Raw genomic sequence first — 15,858 nt, 5'->3', positions numbered from 1 at the left:
GTACGAGATTTTCATTTTACTTTAGGTTAGGTACTAAAAGTATGTGTGTATATTTTTTAGTAGATATATAGTAGTGGTGTGATATAATATAGTATAATATGATGGAATCTCGTTCTCGACCTTCAAGTTTTGTGTGAAATAGAGTTGAAAACATTTTTTTTTCTATATTGAAGTTGCGATGCTACTTTCAGGGTACATGTCTATTTTTTATTCGGTTAATGTTTACCTATATAGGCTATATATTACAATTCTTTCTTTGAGGAGACAAACATTTGAATCAATACTAAGAAAATTGAATGTTCTTTTATATGGAGAATATTCCATGTTTAACTCTTCAAACACTATACTATTTATACATGTATCTTTTTAAAGATTTGTTTTCTTTGTTTAACTTTGAAACTTTCCACAAAATTTGCGGACGTGAAAGAAAACACTATTACAAAAAAAACAATAACGTTAGAATGCGAAACGTGGGTTACATTTGATGACTTTCACTGTAATTCTTCCCTTGATTGAAATAAACGTGAATATTATTGCAAGTATTCGGATGATATGTATTCAAAGCTTTTACCATCTTTGTCTACCATTTATGAAAATAGTTCAAACATTCCCTATATTTTCATTAAATTTGGAAAACCCAAAAGTTTGCAATTACAAACTGTTTTCAACCTTCTAATCATCTGCATTTTAACACACTTTAACGTGTACCTTTATTAAAAATCCATTGGCCGTCGCTTTGTCGTATTTGGAATTTGTTATTCATTTCAATTCCATCGGTACTGTCTATATCACCAATGTCCTGTCCAAGCAATCGGCGCACAAGAGTTGTTTTTCCAGCGCCATTCTCACCAATTACAATAATTCTTACATAACGCCTGACCTCATATCCTAACTGTATTGCTTTCATGTACCGATTTTTTTCTGAAGTTTCCATACCTTGCAATTCTACAAAAACAATTTTTAGAAGACATTTTAGAAATGATTATAATGCAAGTGCATTTTCTAAATAAATGATTAATTTCTGTTTTCAAACATTAGTGTAAAATCATATCTTTCTTGTCAAATGTAACCTTCATGTATAGTGCATAAAACCTATGTTTAACCGGACAAACAGACCAAAAACGACATTCGTTAGGGTTATTCCTGAATGCCAGAAAGGACTTTGCTTCTAATATTCCAGAATTTTCCTGATGAAGGAATAACTATAGACAAAGTGTCATAAACAATGGATAAGATAATGTAAGTTTAAGTTATTGCAATGGCTTGAGAGTATATTTTTTTTTATGAAACAAAGTATGCGGTGATCTGCCTATACGTTAATATCTAACATTGTACGATTATAATAAATGTGTTTCTGTGGTAAAAAAATGTGGAGCGATCTGACCTCAATATCGACTCTTTTCACATGACAGTTTATAATAATGGATTCATAGCTTTAATATAACAAATTTAGTCATCATAAACCTTACTTTTTCATATAATTCAATCAAAAAGGACAATTTCCTGTGGGTTTTTCTTAGGGAAAGAAACACATAGCGCATGCGTCAACACAGGTTAATTTGAAGATTACGTTTTCTTATGATAAGTGATCTTACTGACTGGACAAAATTGTCTGTAGAATCATGTTCTCTTAAGCATACGTGAGGTTGCTGTTAGGGTAGCAAGTAATTTCGTACCATTACCATTTCGTACCGAAAATTATCATTACGTATCCAACATTTACCATTTCGTACCTCATGTACTAAATACATGTTTACTATTTTGTATCGTATATTTAATTTTTTTTTTTTTGTAAAATATATCATTATAAAACGTTTGCCAATGTATTTACACTTGCACAAGATAATCTATGTTTGCTTTCTCACGTGTATATACACTGAAAACATTTTGTTAATTCTAAAAACATTATATATCAAACAAGAAGCCTACTGCATCAATTTATATGAGCGGCTAAGTAACAGGATTTGCAACTACCTAAGTAAGGAAGCTACTTTTGTTCGACCCGCTTTACAAAACAATCAGCATTCCTAGCTTTGAAAACCAAATGTCCTCTAGCCGACTTTGTTCAGATACTATACTCATATGCAAAGATGTGGTATGAGTGCCAGTTAGACCAACACATTTAACCTACTAAATTTAAAATGAGGATATCAAATACATTATTTAGTTATTCTTCATACTTTATTTTTAAGGGGGGTCGTGGGTCTAAACCAATTTTTTTTTATATGAGCGTCACTGATGCGTCTTATGTAGCTATAGACGAAACGCGCGTCTGGCGTACTAAATTATAATCCTGGTATCTTTGATAACTATTCACACCACTGGGTCAATGCCACTGCTGGTGGACGTTTCGTCCCCGAGGGTATCACCAGCCCAGTAGTCAACACTTCGGTGTTGATATGAATATCAATAATGTGGTCATTTTTATAAATTTCCAGTTTACAAAAGTTTGAATTTTTCGAAAAACTAAGGATTTTCTTATCCCAGGCATAGATTACCTTAGTCGTATTTGGCACCACTTTTTGGAATTTTTAATCCACAATGCTCTTGAACTTTGTACTTGTTTGGCTTTATAAATATTTTTATAAGAACGCCACTGATGAGTCTTATGTAGACGAAACGCGCGTTTGGCGTACTAAATTATAATCCTGGTACCTTTGATAACTATTTTTATTTCATATATGATTTCGCTACAAATTTTCTATAAATGAAGTTGATATTATACTTAATAAAAAAAAATGAAATAAAAAAATGGGGTCACCGTTCATTTACGCTCACAATATGCCTTTGAAAGAAGCATACATTTTTGTTAATGTCCTTTTTTTTCTGTTGAACTGAATAGTAGAAATAGCGGTAATATCGAAATAAAATAAGAACTTAATAACAGAAATCGCTTAAATTTTACATTTAATTTGTTCATGTACAGCTTATTCGAAAACAACGATAAAAAATATAGGTCAACGATAAGTTAAAAAATTTTCGTTCCAAAAAATGGCATGTTTGCACAAAAGGGAGATAATTTGGAGCTTATTCAATGATATCTACATTTTGAAAATCACCTGGGGCCAACAAGTTTTGATTTTTTGGAATGATTTTTGTACCATATAATGAAGTAACAAATACTAAAGGTAATTAATAAAAGTTGTAATGAAAAATAAATGTTAAATTTTTTTCTGAAAATCTTATACCCGCGAGCCTCCTTAAGCATCGATAGTCAGTTTAGCATTTGACTTTACGTAAATGATGGATTAGTCGATTCTGAATGTTCCTTCATGTAGCATCTACACAAAGAGTATTATAAATTCAGAAATAATTCCATTGTTTTATCAATTAAAATAATGGATAAACCGTCTACAGTTTGTGTACATGCATTGCAATAAAATAAAACATATATTGATAGCTGATAGATTTATTTGTTTGCAGTTTTTCTTGATATGAAGTTATATAATTTAGTTATCTTTTTCTAACATGGAATGGGCCAGCCCTAAACATATAACGCGTAAAGATTTATTTTTAAAGTAGCACAGCGTTCTTACAATTATGATTCGAGCTCTTGGCAATACTCTCTATATAAGGCTCAGTCTCGAACTTCTCTTGAACTGAATTTTAATGTGCGTATTTTTATGCGTTTACTTTTCTGCATTGGCTAGAGGTATAAGGGGGGGGTTGAGATCTCACAAACATGTTTAATCCCGCCGCATTGTTGCGCCTGTCCTAAGTCAGGTGCCTCTGGCCTTTGTTAGTTTTGTATTTTTTTAACTTTTAGTTTCTTGTGTACAATTTGGAGTTTAGTATGGCGTTCATTATCACTGAACTAGTATATATTGTTTAGGGGCCAGCTAAAGGACGCCTCCGAGTGCGGGAATTTCTCGTTGCATTGAAGACCTGTTGGTGACCTTCTGCTGTTTTCTGCTCTATGGTCGGTTTGTTGTCTCTTTAGCACATTCCCCATTTCCATTCTCAATTTTATCAATTTGATATTAAGTAAAATGTTTGAGATTTTAGCTAATAGACTCTTGATCATGTTCATAGTACAACTGTCTCATATCAATCACTCACTCCAGCAGTAAATTTTGATATTGGATCAGACAGACTGATTGTATAAGACTGTGTTGTGAAAGGGTACTTTACACGACCAACATCGTATGCAATGCACTGCTTTTAAGGTGCACAAATATTTTTTGGATCTCGCATATTATACCATTCAAAGCTACCTTGGCTGATAATTGTACTGTACTGGATTTCATCTTTTGTCAATTCTGTGTTTTTTTTGTGTTTTGTGATATTTTTTTTTATTATTTTACAATATGAAGCCGTCGTAGATTCACAGCCAATCCAACGTCTCGACCGACCGAATACTTTAAAATAAATTATCATTGGTAATTTTTTCCCAATGCATCGTCAAATTATAACGTTATAACTCATACGATGGCCTGCTTCAGTTTTAAAATGTCTACATTTTAAATTCATATATATGTACAACTTGGCGTTGTTTCTTAAAGATTCCATTCTGAATCCTATTTGTACTCTGTTGCTTCAAAAGTGTTCAAAGATGTCGAAATTTATTAACATGTCGGCCATTCAAATATTGAATATTAAATTTCGTTCTAAGGAAAATAACTTGAAATGGTCATGATAGTGTACATTATAGCGGGTCTTTCTTAAATAGGAAGGTCAATATGCATGGCGCTTATCGTTTTCTTAAAATTGGTTGATATCACACCCCATAGCAAACACTGCATACAAAGATAGTGTACTTTTATCAAAACACATACAAAGATAAACAAAGCATGCTGAATGTAACATCATTACTTATATTTTATTTTACATTTGTATCTATTGTGTTTTTTCCTGTAAATAGTGTTATGTCATTTTTAATTTATTGGATTTTTTCGATTGGGTTGTCAATTTGGTATTTTAATTGGAATTACAACATCAGTTATTCTGGATCTGTTTTCATGGAAGGTTTGATTAATTGCTTGGAGATGATTCTTATGTCATGTTATTCTATACAGTCATAAATCAGCTGTGAGAAGGTCATCAACTTATAATATATTTGTTCAAAGTAACATGGCACATCAATTATGTTTGAGACATTATATGATCATGTATATTGAAACAGCAGTCATATAAGATAATTTGATAAAAAGCTGAGCTGTTCGATTGAAAAGATATGAGTTCGTTGGATTGATATTCAAGTGAACAATCAGTTTTGCAAAGTGTAACAAATAGACATATCACTGGTCGACTTTTTATTTACTTATATGAAGCTCTTATCAAAAAGTTACAGGATCTTGCATAATAGTTTGATATATTGATAACATTTCTACTGTGAAAAGTATATGTATATATCCTGTAAAAGTCCTTAATGAAAAGTCAAGATTAACCTCATATATACTCGTTCCATTAGCTAAGTACACATAGTCTACTTAATTGACTCTAGTTTTTAAACTACATTTATCTTGCTTTTTTATACGTAAGAGACAACTAATTATCATTCAGAGCAAAACAAAACAGTCTCACTTACCTTGGTTGTTTATCATTACTGAAATAAGGAATACAAACATTTTTGTTTTCATTTTACGATGCAACATAATCCATTTAAATTATACTTGTTTTTGTTCGGCTTATTTTTTCATGTATTATTAATTTTGCGTTTTTTCATGTACGACTTATGTAACTGGTTTTATATCTACACATTTGACGTGATCGGTTATTATATAATTCAGTTATATGCATGTGTTTTTCTTCTGAAAAAAAGTTGACTTTTGAATATCTTAAAATTTCTTTTGAAGAAACAGTAAATGTATGTCAATCAATATGAAAATATTTTGAAAATATTCATGCCAGCCACATATTTATTACGGTTTTGTTTTACATTCCTCAAATAGTGGGTATCATTGAACAAGATCACTCATGGTATACCCAACATTGCTTCAGTGTTAATAACTGTATTTGATATATTAGAATCGAAATAATTTATGGAAGCAATATACTGGTTGTTAATTTACGCATGGCCTGAGACACGATATTCGTTAATTTTATTCTGAGCCAATGCTAAAAAAAAATGTTGATCCCGTTTTAATACCGTTTATATATTTATCTAAAATTGTAAAATTTAGATACTTCTAAATGTATTCAAACACTGTAATTAAATTCCTGACGCAAAATAACGACAGAAAATCAAAGCTTATACATGCACAAGTTAAGTGTAACACTTAACAGTGCAATTTACCTATTGAATGAGTAAAAACTTACTTTTTGTAATGGATAATCATGATCTATCAGTATAGCATTAGATGTATGAAATAAACATATGGAACTTTATCAAAAGAAAATTTACTTTTGTGAATAAATGGATATGTATACTGTTTCACATTAATGTCATACATAAAATCCTCCTCATACATGCTCAACTAATCCCCTAGATCAATACTCTGATTTGATTATCTACCTTCTGTGGGTTTACATTTTTTTTATCAAAAAAACAAAAGGCTCGTGGCATGCCCAAGCATACAGTTCCTAAATATTAAATATTCCTTACAAAAATTGTGACTCAGGTCATGTGTAAATTACAACCACTCTTTAGGCTCACTTTAGTGATCACTAGAGGTAACAATCAGCGATAATCTGAGTTGTATTGTGATCATTTTATTTCTATGGGAATAATTCATCAGTAATAAATCATTTATAGCAAAAAAACGTAATTTACAATTAGAGCAAAACAGTGTCTCGCATATTTTACTGTAGTTGGTCAGAACCTGTGAATCATAACAGTACCGAACCGAGTATGCTATTACATTGGCAGCATTATTAAATGAAGCTTTTGATATGATAATCACAACAAAACCGTAAAACAATGGCATACACTTACCGTATAGTAGAACACTTATACAGATGCTAGTTAATAATATCGTTGTCAAACATATCCATTGAATCGGGTCATTTCTTCCTGCAGTAAAAACATTTAATTTTTAATTTTGTTAAACAATCACCCGTAGGCTTTGTGTTGTTAAAGTATAAAATAAAACGAGTAATGTTAAAGATGTTTCAAATTAAAATGCATTGTTCTAGGCTGAGTGGTCTAAATACTTACTTCTTAGTAAGTTTTGCCAGTCAACACTGAGGTTGTAAGTTCTAATCACGGGTGCGTGTGTACTCGAATTCAACCTTAATTGACTAAGTTTGTTAGTTTTCTTACGAATGTCGTTCACTCTGGCTGCCTCCGCCAATAGAAACTGACTTCTTGACTCTTATACGAAATGTCAGAGATTACCGAGGTGTTTAATCGACTTGATATCCTAAAACTAACAATCAAATTATACTACATTATCATTTCGTATAACCTCTATCGAGGCATTATTGCCTATGAGAGAACAATAAATCAAAGTTCAAATAAAAGTAGACGTAAGCAATTATAGGTAACAAAATGGCCTTCAACAATGAGAAAACCAATACCGTATAATCGGCTATAAAAGACCTAACATAAGAAATATGAAAACAGTTCAATTGAAAAAAAAAAAAATAACATCCTAATTAATAACAAAATAAACCAAACGAAAAACAAATAATACAGACATAAACCAACGTCAATCACTGAATTACACACCTTTGAATTTGCCAAGGCACATAAATCATGTTTTAAACATGTTGTGTGCACTCAATCCTCCTCTGAACCTGGGATAATGGTGTAGCAGCACAACATAAGCAGAAGCTATACCAATCAATTGAAATAGGTTTACTTCATAAGATAAATATCAAGGAGAAAAAAATCATCAGCATAGACCGGACATAGTAAAGTTTGTATAGATTCGTCGCAGTTCCTGACAGCTAGGTAAAATCAATTAATAAAATTGAGAATGGAAATAGGGAATGTGTCAAAGAGACAACAACCCGACCGTAGAAAAAAATAACAGCAGAAGGTCACAACAGGTCTTCAATGTAGCGAGAAATTCCTGCACCCGGAGGCGTCCTTCAGCTGGCCCCTAAACAAATATATACTAGTTCAGTGATAATGAACGCCATACTAATTTCCAAATTGTACACAAGAAACTAAAATTAAGACTGATTAAGATAATATGTATCTAAGACTAATATATTAATCATCACACCTCCAGCATCCAATATGGAGACGTCACTATCAGTGAAAGAATAACATTACCTTGTGCAATTGCAAAACAAGGGATAGACCGATTCTAGTACAGTTCAAGTCTATATGTGTAACAAAAAACTATATGAATTATTTGAATTTACTGATAACAAAATCAATAGTTAAACCAATAAATTCAATATCAAGATATTATTACAGTGCTAAATTAGTAACCTTTTAAAATAAGTTTATTGAATTGATTGACAAGTTTACCCGGATCGTAAATAAAGTTTTGGGCTCCATAAACAAAGTATGGGTTATTGCAATGGTAACAGGTATAGCTAAACCGGCCAACCAAGTTTTTGTATCTATTGAAGAATTTAGTAAATTATTTAAGTCATTGGTGATAAAGAACTACCGGAATTAATATTTTGCAATTTATACATAGAGTACGCTCATTGAAATCCAAAAAGTCACTATAGACACCATAATAACGAAAAGCTTGGGATGTGTAGACACCATAAGATGGTGCACTTGGGGTCACTATCTAACGCCCGGTAAATTAAAAAAAGGGAAAGAAAAAACATCTTTTTCTATAATTTTTTTAAGAGAGTTTCTTGTGTAAAACTGAAATATATAATTATATGAAAAGAAATGTATTGCTGTCCATATTTGATTTATTTAAAGGAAGTTGCTCGTGATTTATATCGGTAGCTATATTTACAAGTTTCATGATCATTTAACGAAAAATTATTGTGAAGCTAACGGTAAGTGTTGTTGAATTAATCAGTTAATTTAAATACTATTGAATATTTACTGATATTAGTCATATACAGTGATTTATAACAGTACAGGAACAAATCTGCTATTTAAGTGGCACAATTGATGCCCATAGGAATACCTACGAAATCTTTCAATACACTTTATTAACGTACATTGATGTTGTTAAGGAGAAAACTATGTACATGATGAATGTGATCATCGATATCTCATTACATCCCAGTAAGAATATCTAGCACATTTATCTTTTTCGTTTGAGAAATAAAAAAACTTTATATGAGTTGCATTAAATAATTTTGCCATTAGGTTCATTGAACGACCATTGAATTAAATAGAACTACTTTTGTTTCAGAAGAATGTGTGGAGGTACATACAATGTATAGTGTAAAAAGTGGAATAGTCAAACAAAAAGACAACAGTAGTATACCGTTGTTCGAAAGTCATAAATCGATTGAGAGAAAACAATTCTGAGTTACAAACTAAAACTGATGGAGACTATAATCTATTTAAAACATCAGACGAACTTTGTTGGTTAATTCTACTTTCTTCACATGTTTTATTACATAAGGTTAATGGTCTATTCTCTGACAAGAGATAATGAACTCGTTAAAAGCACTGATATTCAAGTAGAGGAACATTTCTAGAGGCCGAGATGGCTCGCTTATTAAGGGGTTTATTTTCTTGTTTGTTTTTTATAGGTAACCAACACAAAGTGGGAATCTTCAAATGTTCAAAAGAGGTCGTCCGCTGAGCTATGGTTGTGGCATGATTTTTTTAACACAAAGCGCTTTGAGAGTACTTTAAATTTATTTTTGATCTAAGCAATGGACGTACTACGTAATTCCTTTATTTATTTCTTGTTTGTTTTAAAAAATTACAAAATGTGATATGCGAACATCAACATTATAGTGACATTTAGTCAAATAGGTAACAAGTGACTTTTTGTCAGATTTCTCCTGTTTAAAACATGTTTTACAATATGATGAGCGTGCATCTTAAATACCTTGACGACTCTCTTTCTAATTTATATTCGACGGCGGACAATTTTTTTGTCATTCATAAATCGGGAGGCCGGATGAAAAAATACAACGTCTATTTTAGTCTAAATATGTTTTCGAAAACAAATATGTGTATTCATTATAGAATCTTTACATTTTTCTGTCTAAGTAAGTGCCCAAAAGGAACAGTCTCAGTTAACGTTAGTATGTCTTTTTTTTATAGAAAATTATGTTTTGAAAAACAAAAGTAACTTTCCTATATACCTACAATATTCAAAATTGGACCAAAGACTAGCAAAAACCATTTCGGACCTGAACAAATAACAGTTTGTTTGTCAATTGTTGTCAGGGTTTATGCAGTTATTCGACATGACTGTTTTGTAGGTATGTGTTACTTACCTTTGTTTTCATAATATGGCCCCATTTGTTTGCCTTGTAATCTGTCTAATTCCATAGGTGTAGACATTATGTGCTCGTGTGAACTAAGTAAAAAAACAGCGAGAAAGAGATTTAACAAAATAATTACATTGGATAAACAATGCTATCAATTCAGTAAATGCGGAAAAAACAAAATCACTAGCCAACACAAATTGACACATACATTTTGACAAGGTTAAACTGTAAAGATAACTAAAGTTTATTCCAACGTTCTGGAATAATACATATTTCCTACTTCTATAGTTACATCATTTGTGAATAACAAGGTGGTAACAAAAACAAATTGCATTAAAATAAAAACTAAAGGCTCTAAAGAGCCTGTGTCGCTTACCTTAGTATATACATGTATGAGTATTTAAGAAAGGAAGCAGATGAATTCATGACAAAATTGTGTTTTGGTGATGGTGATGTGTTTGTACATCTTACTTTACTGAACATTTATCTCTACCTATAATGAACTTGGCCCAGTAGTTTCAGTGGAAAATGTTAGTAAATTTTTTATGAAAATTATTAAAAATTTACTATAAAGGACAATAACTCCTTAGGTGGTCAATTGACCATTTCGGTCATGTTGACCTATTTGTAACTCTTACGTTGCTGAACATTATTGCTGTTACAGTTTATCTATATCTATAATAATATTCAAGATAATAACCAAAAAACAGCAAAGTTTCCTTAAAATTACCAATGCAGGGGCAGATAGATCTTGACCTGATAAACAATTAAACCCTTTAACATATTTGATCTAAATGATTTGGTTTTGGAATTATAAGCTAAAAACTGCAATTTACCCCTATGTTCTATTTTTAGCCGTGGCAGCCATCTTTGTTGGATGTCCGAGTCACGTGACACATTTTATAAAATAGATACCCCAAAGATGATTGTTGCCAAGTTTTAATTAATTTAGCCTAGTAGTTTCTGAGGAGAGGATTTTGGTAAAAAAAATACAAAGATTTACCAAAAATGGTTAAAAATTGACTATAAAGGGCAATTACTCCGAAAGGGGTCAACTGATCATTTTGGTCATGTTGACTTATTTGTAAATCTTACTTTGCTGAACATTATTGCTGTTTACAGTTTCTCTCTATCTATAACAATATTCTAAATGCCAAACACTGCATTTTACCCCTATGTTTTAATTTTAGCTGTGGCAGCCATCATGGTTGGATGGCGGGGTCACCGGACACATTTTTGGAACTTAATACCCCTATGATGATTGTTGCCAAGTTTGGATTAATTTATCCCAGTAGTTTCAGAGGAAAAGATTTTTGTAAAAGATTACTAAGATTTACGTAAAATGGTTAAAAATGTACTATAAAGGGCAATAACTCCTAAAGGGGTCAACTGACCAATTCGGTCATGTAGACTTATTTGTAAATCTTACTTTGCTGAACAATATTGCTGTTTACAGTTTATCTCTGTCTATAATAATATTCAAGATAATATCCAAAAACAGTAAAATTTCCTTAAAATTACAAATTTAGGGACAGCAACCCAACAACGGGTTGTCCGATTCATCTGAAAATTTCAGGGCAGATAGATCTTGACCTAATAAACAATTTAACTTTGTCAGATTTTCTCTAAATGCTTTGGGTTTTGAGTTATAAGCCAAAAACTGCATTTTACCCCTATGTTCTATTTTTAGCCATGGCGGCCATATTGGTTGGTTGGCGGGCTTACCGGACACATTTTTCAAACTAGATACCCCAATGATGATTGTGGCCAGGTTTGGTTTAATTTGGCCAAGTAGTTTCAGAGGAGAAGATTTTTGTAAAAGCTAACGACGGACAACGACGACGACGACGGACAACGACGACGACGGACGACGACGACGACGACGGACGACGGACGCCAAGTGATGAGAAAAGCTCACTTGGCCCTTTGGGCCAGGTTAGCTAAAAATACACCACCATGGTAACACAAACAACAACCGAAAACGCAAAATTATACACAAAGCACATCTCACGACACATGACAAGAGTGATAAAATCGTGGAAAAGCTAAACCAATGGAAACACTCACTAGGATATTTTGAATACAAATCAGCTTCATTTGATACAAATATAAAATTGACCAATTTTATCGACACTTTCTTACATCATGATACACAAATGAATGCCAATAGTATTGTGGCTACGTTGAACGGCACATATCGTTTACACTTTGGCAGTGATGATACATATATTCCCTCTACTAATATAAGCTTCTCACAACGTTAAGAGCCAGCCGTAAAATAATCTAACTTTCACATTGATAAGCATGACCACAGGGAAGTTTCAACACATAAAAATTGTTCAAAATAAGACACATACGTCATTTCGTCTGTTGAACAATTTAGTTCTTAACCCATTGTACCTTTCAGTAAATTTAGAAGGGCGCTTCAGTTCTATCATTTGTTTCGTTTCTAAGTTCGTTGCAATTGGATACATTTTTTAATTGTTTATTGTTTGTAACTTCCAAAAGAAATGAAAGTCAATCACAAAACACTAAACTACGAGATAAATTGAAAAATAAAGTCCCTAATCAAATGGCAAAATCAAAAACTAAAACACATCAAACGAATGGATAACAACTGTCCTATTTCTGACTAAGAACATGCATTTTCGTATGTAGAAAATGGTGGATTTAATCTGGCTTTATAGCAAGCTTCAGCTTTCACTTGTATGACAATTTCATACAATTCAATTATATTGAAAGGATGTGGAAACAAAATAAACAGACATAATAGGAATAAAAGTAAAAAAAAGGGGTACAGCAGTTAACATTGTGTTATGATCTTAATCACTATAACACAAACAAATTTATAAACACACATTAACCATGGCAAAATAACAAAATGACGGGATGTATAAGTACAGACCCACGTCATATGTAAAGTCAAATTTTAAGCATGTTCTTAAGAATAACACAACATTTTTGTAAATATTCGCGAAAGGAAGTTTTCAAAAACATGTTCGTTTTAGATACAGGACGAACAAGGACTGTGTTATCGGCTAATTTGATATAATTTATATTTTCAATACTTAACTAAGTGAAGTAATTCAATCAAAAGACTCAAAGTCACGTGGTGCGAATCATTTGAAAAAAGTACCTTTGATGTTGACATATGATGAACATCAAAATACAAAATCTTTGAATATATTTCTCCCCATGAACGGTTTCTAGTTTGGCATAACACCGCATTACCAAACTTTGCATTTCCAATCCAAATAACTTGTGTCCAGAAAGAAAAACAATTGTATATATTTTGAAACCAATCTAGTCCATTTAATACTTCATTCAAAGTTCCTTCTTTACCAACTAGAAAAAGAGATGTGCCATCAATCATCAAAATAAGAAAATTCCGACTGACTTAAGTTACTCTGATGCCATTTATTTCATCATGATGTTTTAGTCTAAGTGATAGTATCTCAGCACAGAGAATAACAACACAAGGAGACATATTCATGATAGTGTCATCTTGTCCACAGCCTCGTTGCGAAGGAGAAAATCTGATTGATGTCCCCCCTAATTAACAGCTAAGTTATAACAAACTTTAATCCAATTGATTATTGGTTAGACAATTAAAACAAATCAGTACACTCGTTAGAAGATCCCAAGAATTAAATAACATGCCTTTTCAAAATCAATGAGCAATAAGACGCAAAGAATATCTTCTTCAGTGAATTGCACAATATCATATCTTTAACGAGGATTTTGTCCCACTAATAAATAGAGTTTGATCAAAATCAGCCAGATTATCTAAAACTGTTTTACAGGATTTTGCTATTATTACGATATTGTAAATGTAATGTTTATCCATCTTCGTCTTACTTGTTTTGCGTGACCTTATAATATTCATAACTTGGGGGCTTACTATTTCTAGTTGTTTACAAAACAATGTTATAATTGTGCATTTTATTAATCACTGGAAAAAATCAATTATATATACTGATGGACTGATTGGATATTTCTGTTTGGCATACATTGTAATAATTCCGGAAGGATGATTACATGGGTAATATACGATGCGGAATTTAAACTTCTACAGTATTCTAGAAATTGTCCTTTTACAGTTTGCCCTTGCATTGTGTTAGAATTTCCTTGACATCTACATATACAGTAACTCAAATTAGACAAGCAGACAGTATTTTATCGGTATTCTCAGAGGATATCGTGTTTTATTAGATCGGCACTTGTATTTACAACATAATACAGTTACTAGATTATAAATTAATTGAACATATACATTACCTTTGATTCCGTACAGTTAAGAGAAGAATTACAGATAAAGAAAAAGACAATGGATCGGACATTCATCATGTATATTTTAGTTGCAACTGTCGTAATATAATCAACATACTTTGAATTATTCAATGTTTGGACAGTGATACATGTACACTTTGTAGATTGTGAATAAAATAACATATCTTTAATGATACTTATAGTATTGTATCAGCATGTTGACAATGCAACAGTAAGGTTGCAAAAGTTATGTAGCATATTTCATGCACTTTGAAAGGGGTAATTGAATTTTCGAAACCAATATCAACAAATAACTAACACTACTGTCAATTGAAGAGTTTTACTTACAATTTGGTAATTATCTCTGGACAAGTTAAATTTAAATGTGCTGCATCGTCATGATGACATTGATTTTCTGTAAACAAAAAGTAAGTTTAATTCTCTTTAAGATATAATTGTAATACTTTTCTGTCTATGATGATGAAGAAATAACATAAACAATGTAGGGTATACTGAATAACCCCAGGTAGATCTATTGTTTTGTCTGTCTTACCTCATCCAAGGTATACTGACTTGTACCTATGTGGCATTGATTGATATTATCATGATTATTATTATGTTTCGTTCATTTTTTTAATTTTCAAATGAAACATTATTAATCATCCATAAACCTATATTGATTACTTTGAAGACTTTCTCTTAATTCCTACTACAGTCGCTGATGCATGATTTGTAATTATGAATTGTTGTTGGCTTTTAACTAGCTTTTGGTAACTGTGAGTACTCTTAAGTCTTACTTTCGTATTAATTTGACCTGTTGATATGATGTTTAATATTTTTTTCTTCTTAATTCTTTGATTACTTATGAGGTTGATATATCGTCTCTCTATTTGGGATATATACCAGCTTTGATAAGTGTTTGGTATGACTATGAATGTTCGCTTTTCTTTTATGTGCTATGAACAAAAACATTATTTTATTTATTGGAACATATTTCTGTTGTCCATTTATACTGTATACCTTACAACAAAGTTATTGTCGTAGAATATAATAGATTATGAAAGCACTTTGCAATGCACGACATCATTAATCCTGAGTTTAAAAAAAATGATCTAGTATACGCATCTTAATAGTTTTTATACATTAGTGCAAATAGGATTTTATTTTGTTCTTACTGTGATATTTGGTCTAAAACTGTTACAATTGAGTTATTTCTACAGCTATCAAAACCAATGTACCCTACTATGTTCATACTTTTAAGAACAGGTTGTCTTGACGATCAGTTTTACTTTATAAGTGTTAGTTAATAACATACTTTAATACAAACAT

At 31.5% G+C, this 15,858-nt stretch overlaps 1 protein-coding gene across 1 annotated transcript in view; it reads right to left on the bottom strand.

Annotated features, from left to right (window-relative positions):
• Positions 1-10,333, bottom strand: part of LOC139484434 (uncharacterized) — a 69,773-nt gene extending 59,440 nt beyond the window's left edge. Inside the window, exons 1-2 of the mRNA XM_071268167.1 lie at positions 10,267-10,333; positions 709-945 (exon numbers count right to left, since the gene is read on the bottom strand). Coding sequence (XP_071124268.1) covers positions 709-945; positions 10,267-10,333 — 304 coding nt within the window. The remainder of the gene's footprint in view (positions 1-708; positions 946-10,266) is intronic.
• Positions 10,334-15,858: the final 5,525 nt, after the last annotated feature.

The sequence above is a fragment of the Mytilus edulis genome, chromosome 8 (assembly GCF_963676685.1).
Source record: "Mytilus edulis chromosome 8, xbMytEdul2.2, whole genome shotgun sequence".
Taxonomy (NCBI): Eukaryota; Metazoa; Mollusca; class Bivalvia; order Mytilida; family Mytilidae; genus Mytilus; species Mytilus edulis.
This window is presented reverse-complemented; position numbering and strand designations above follow the sequence as displayed.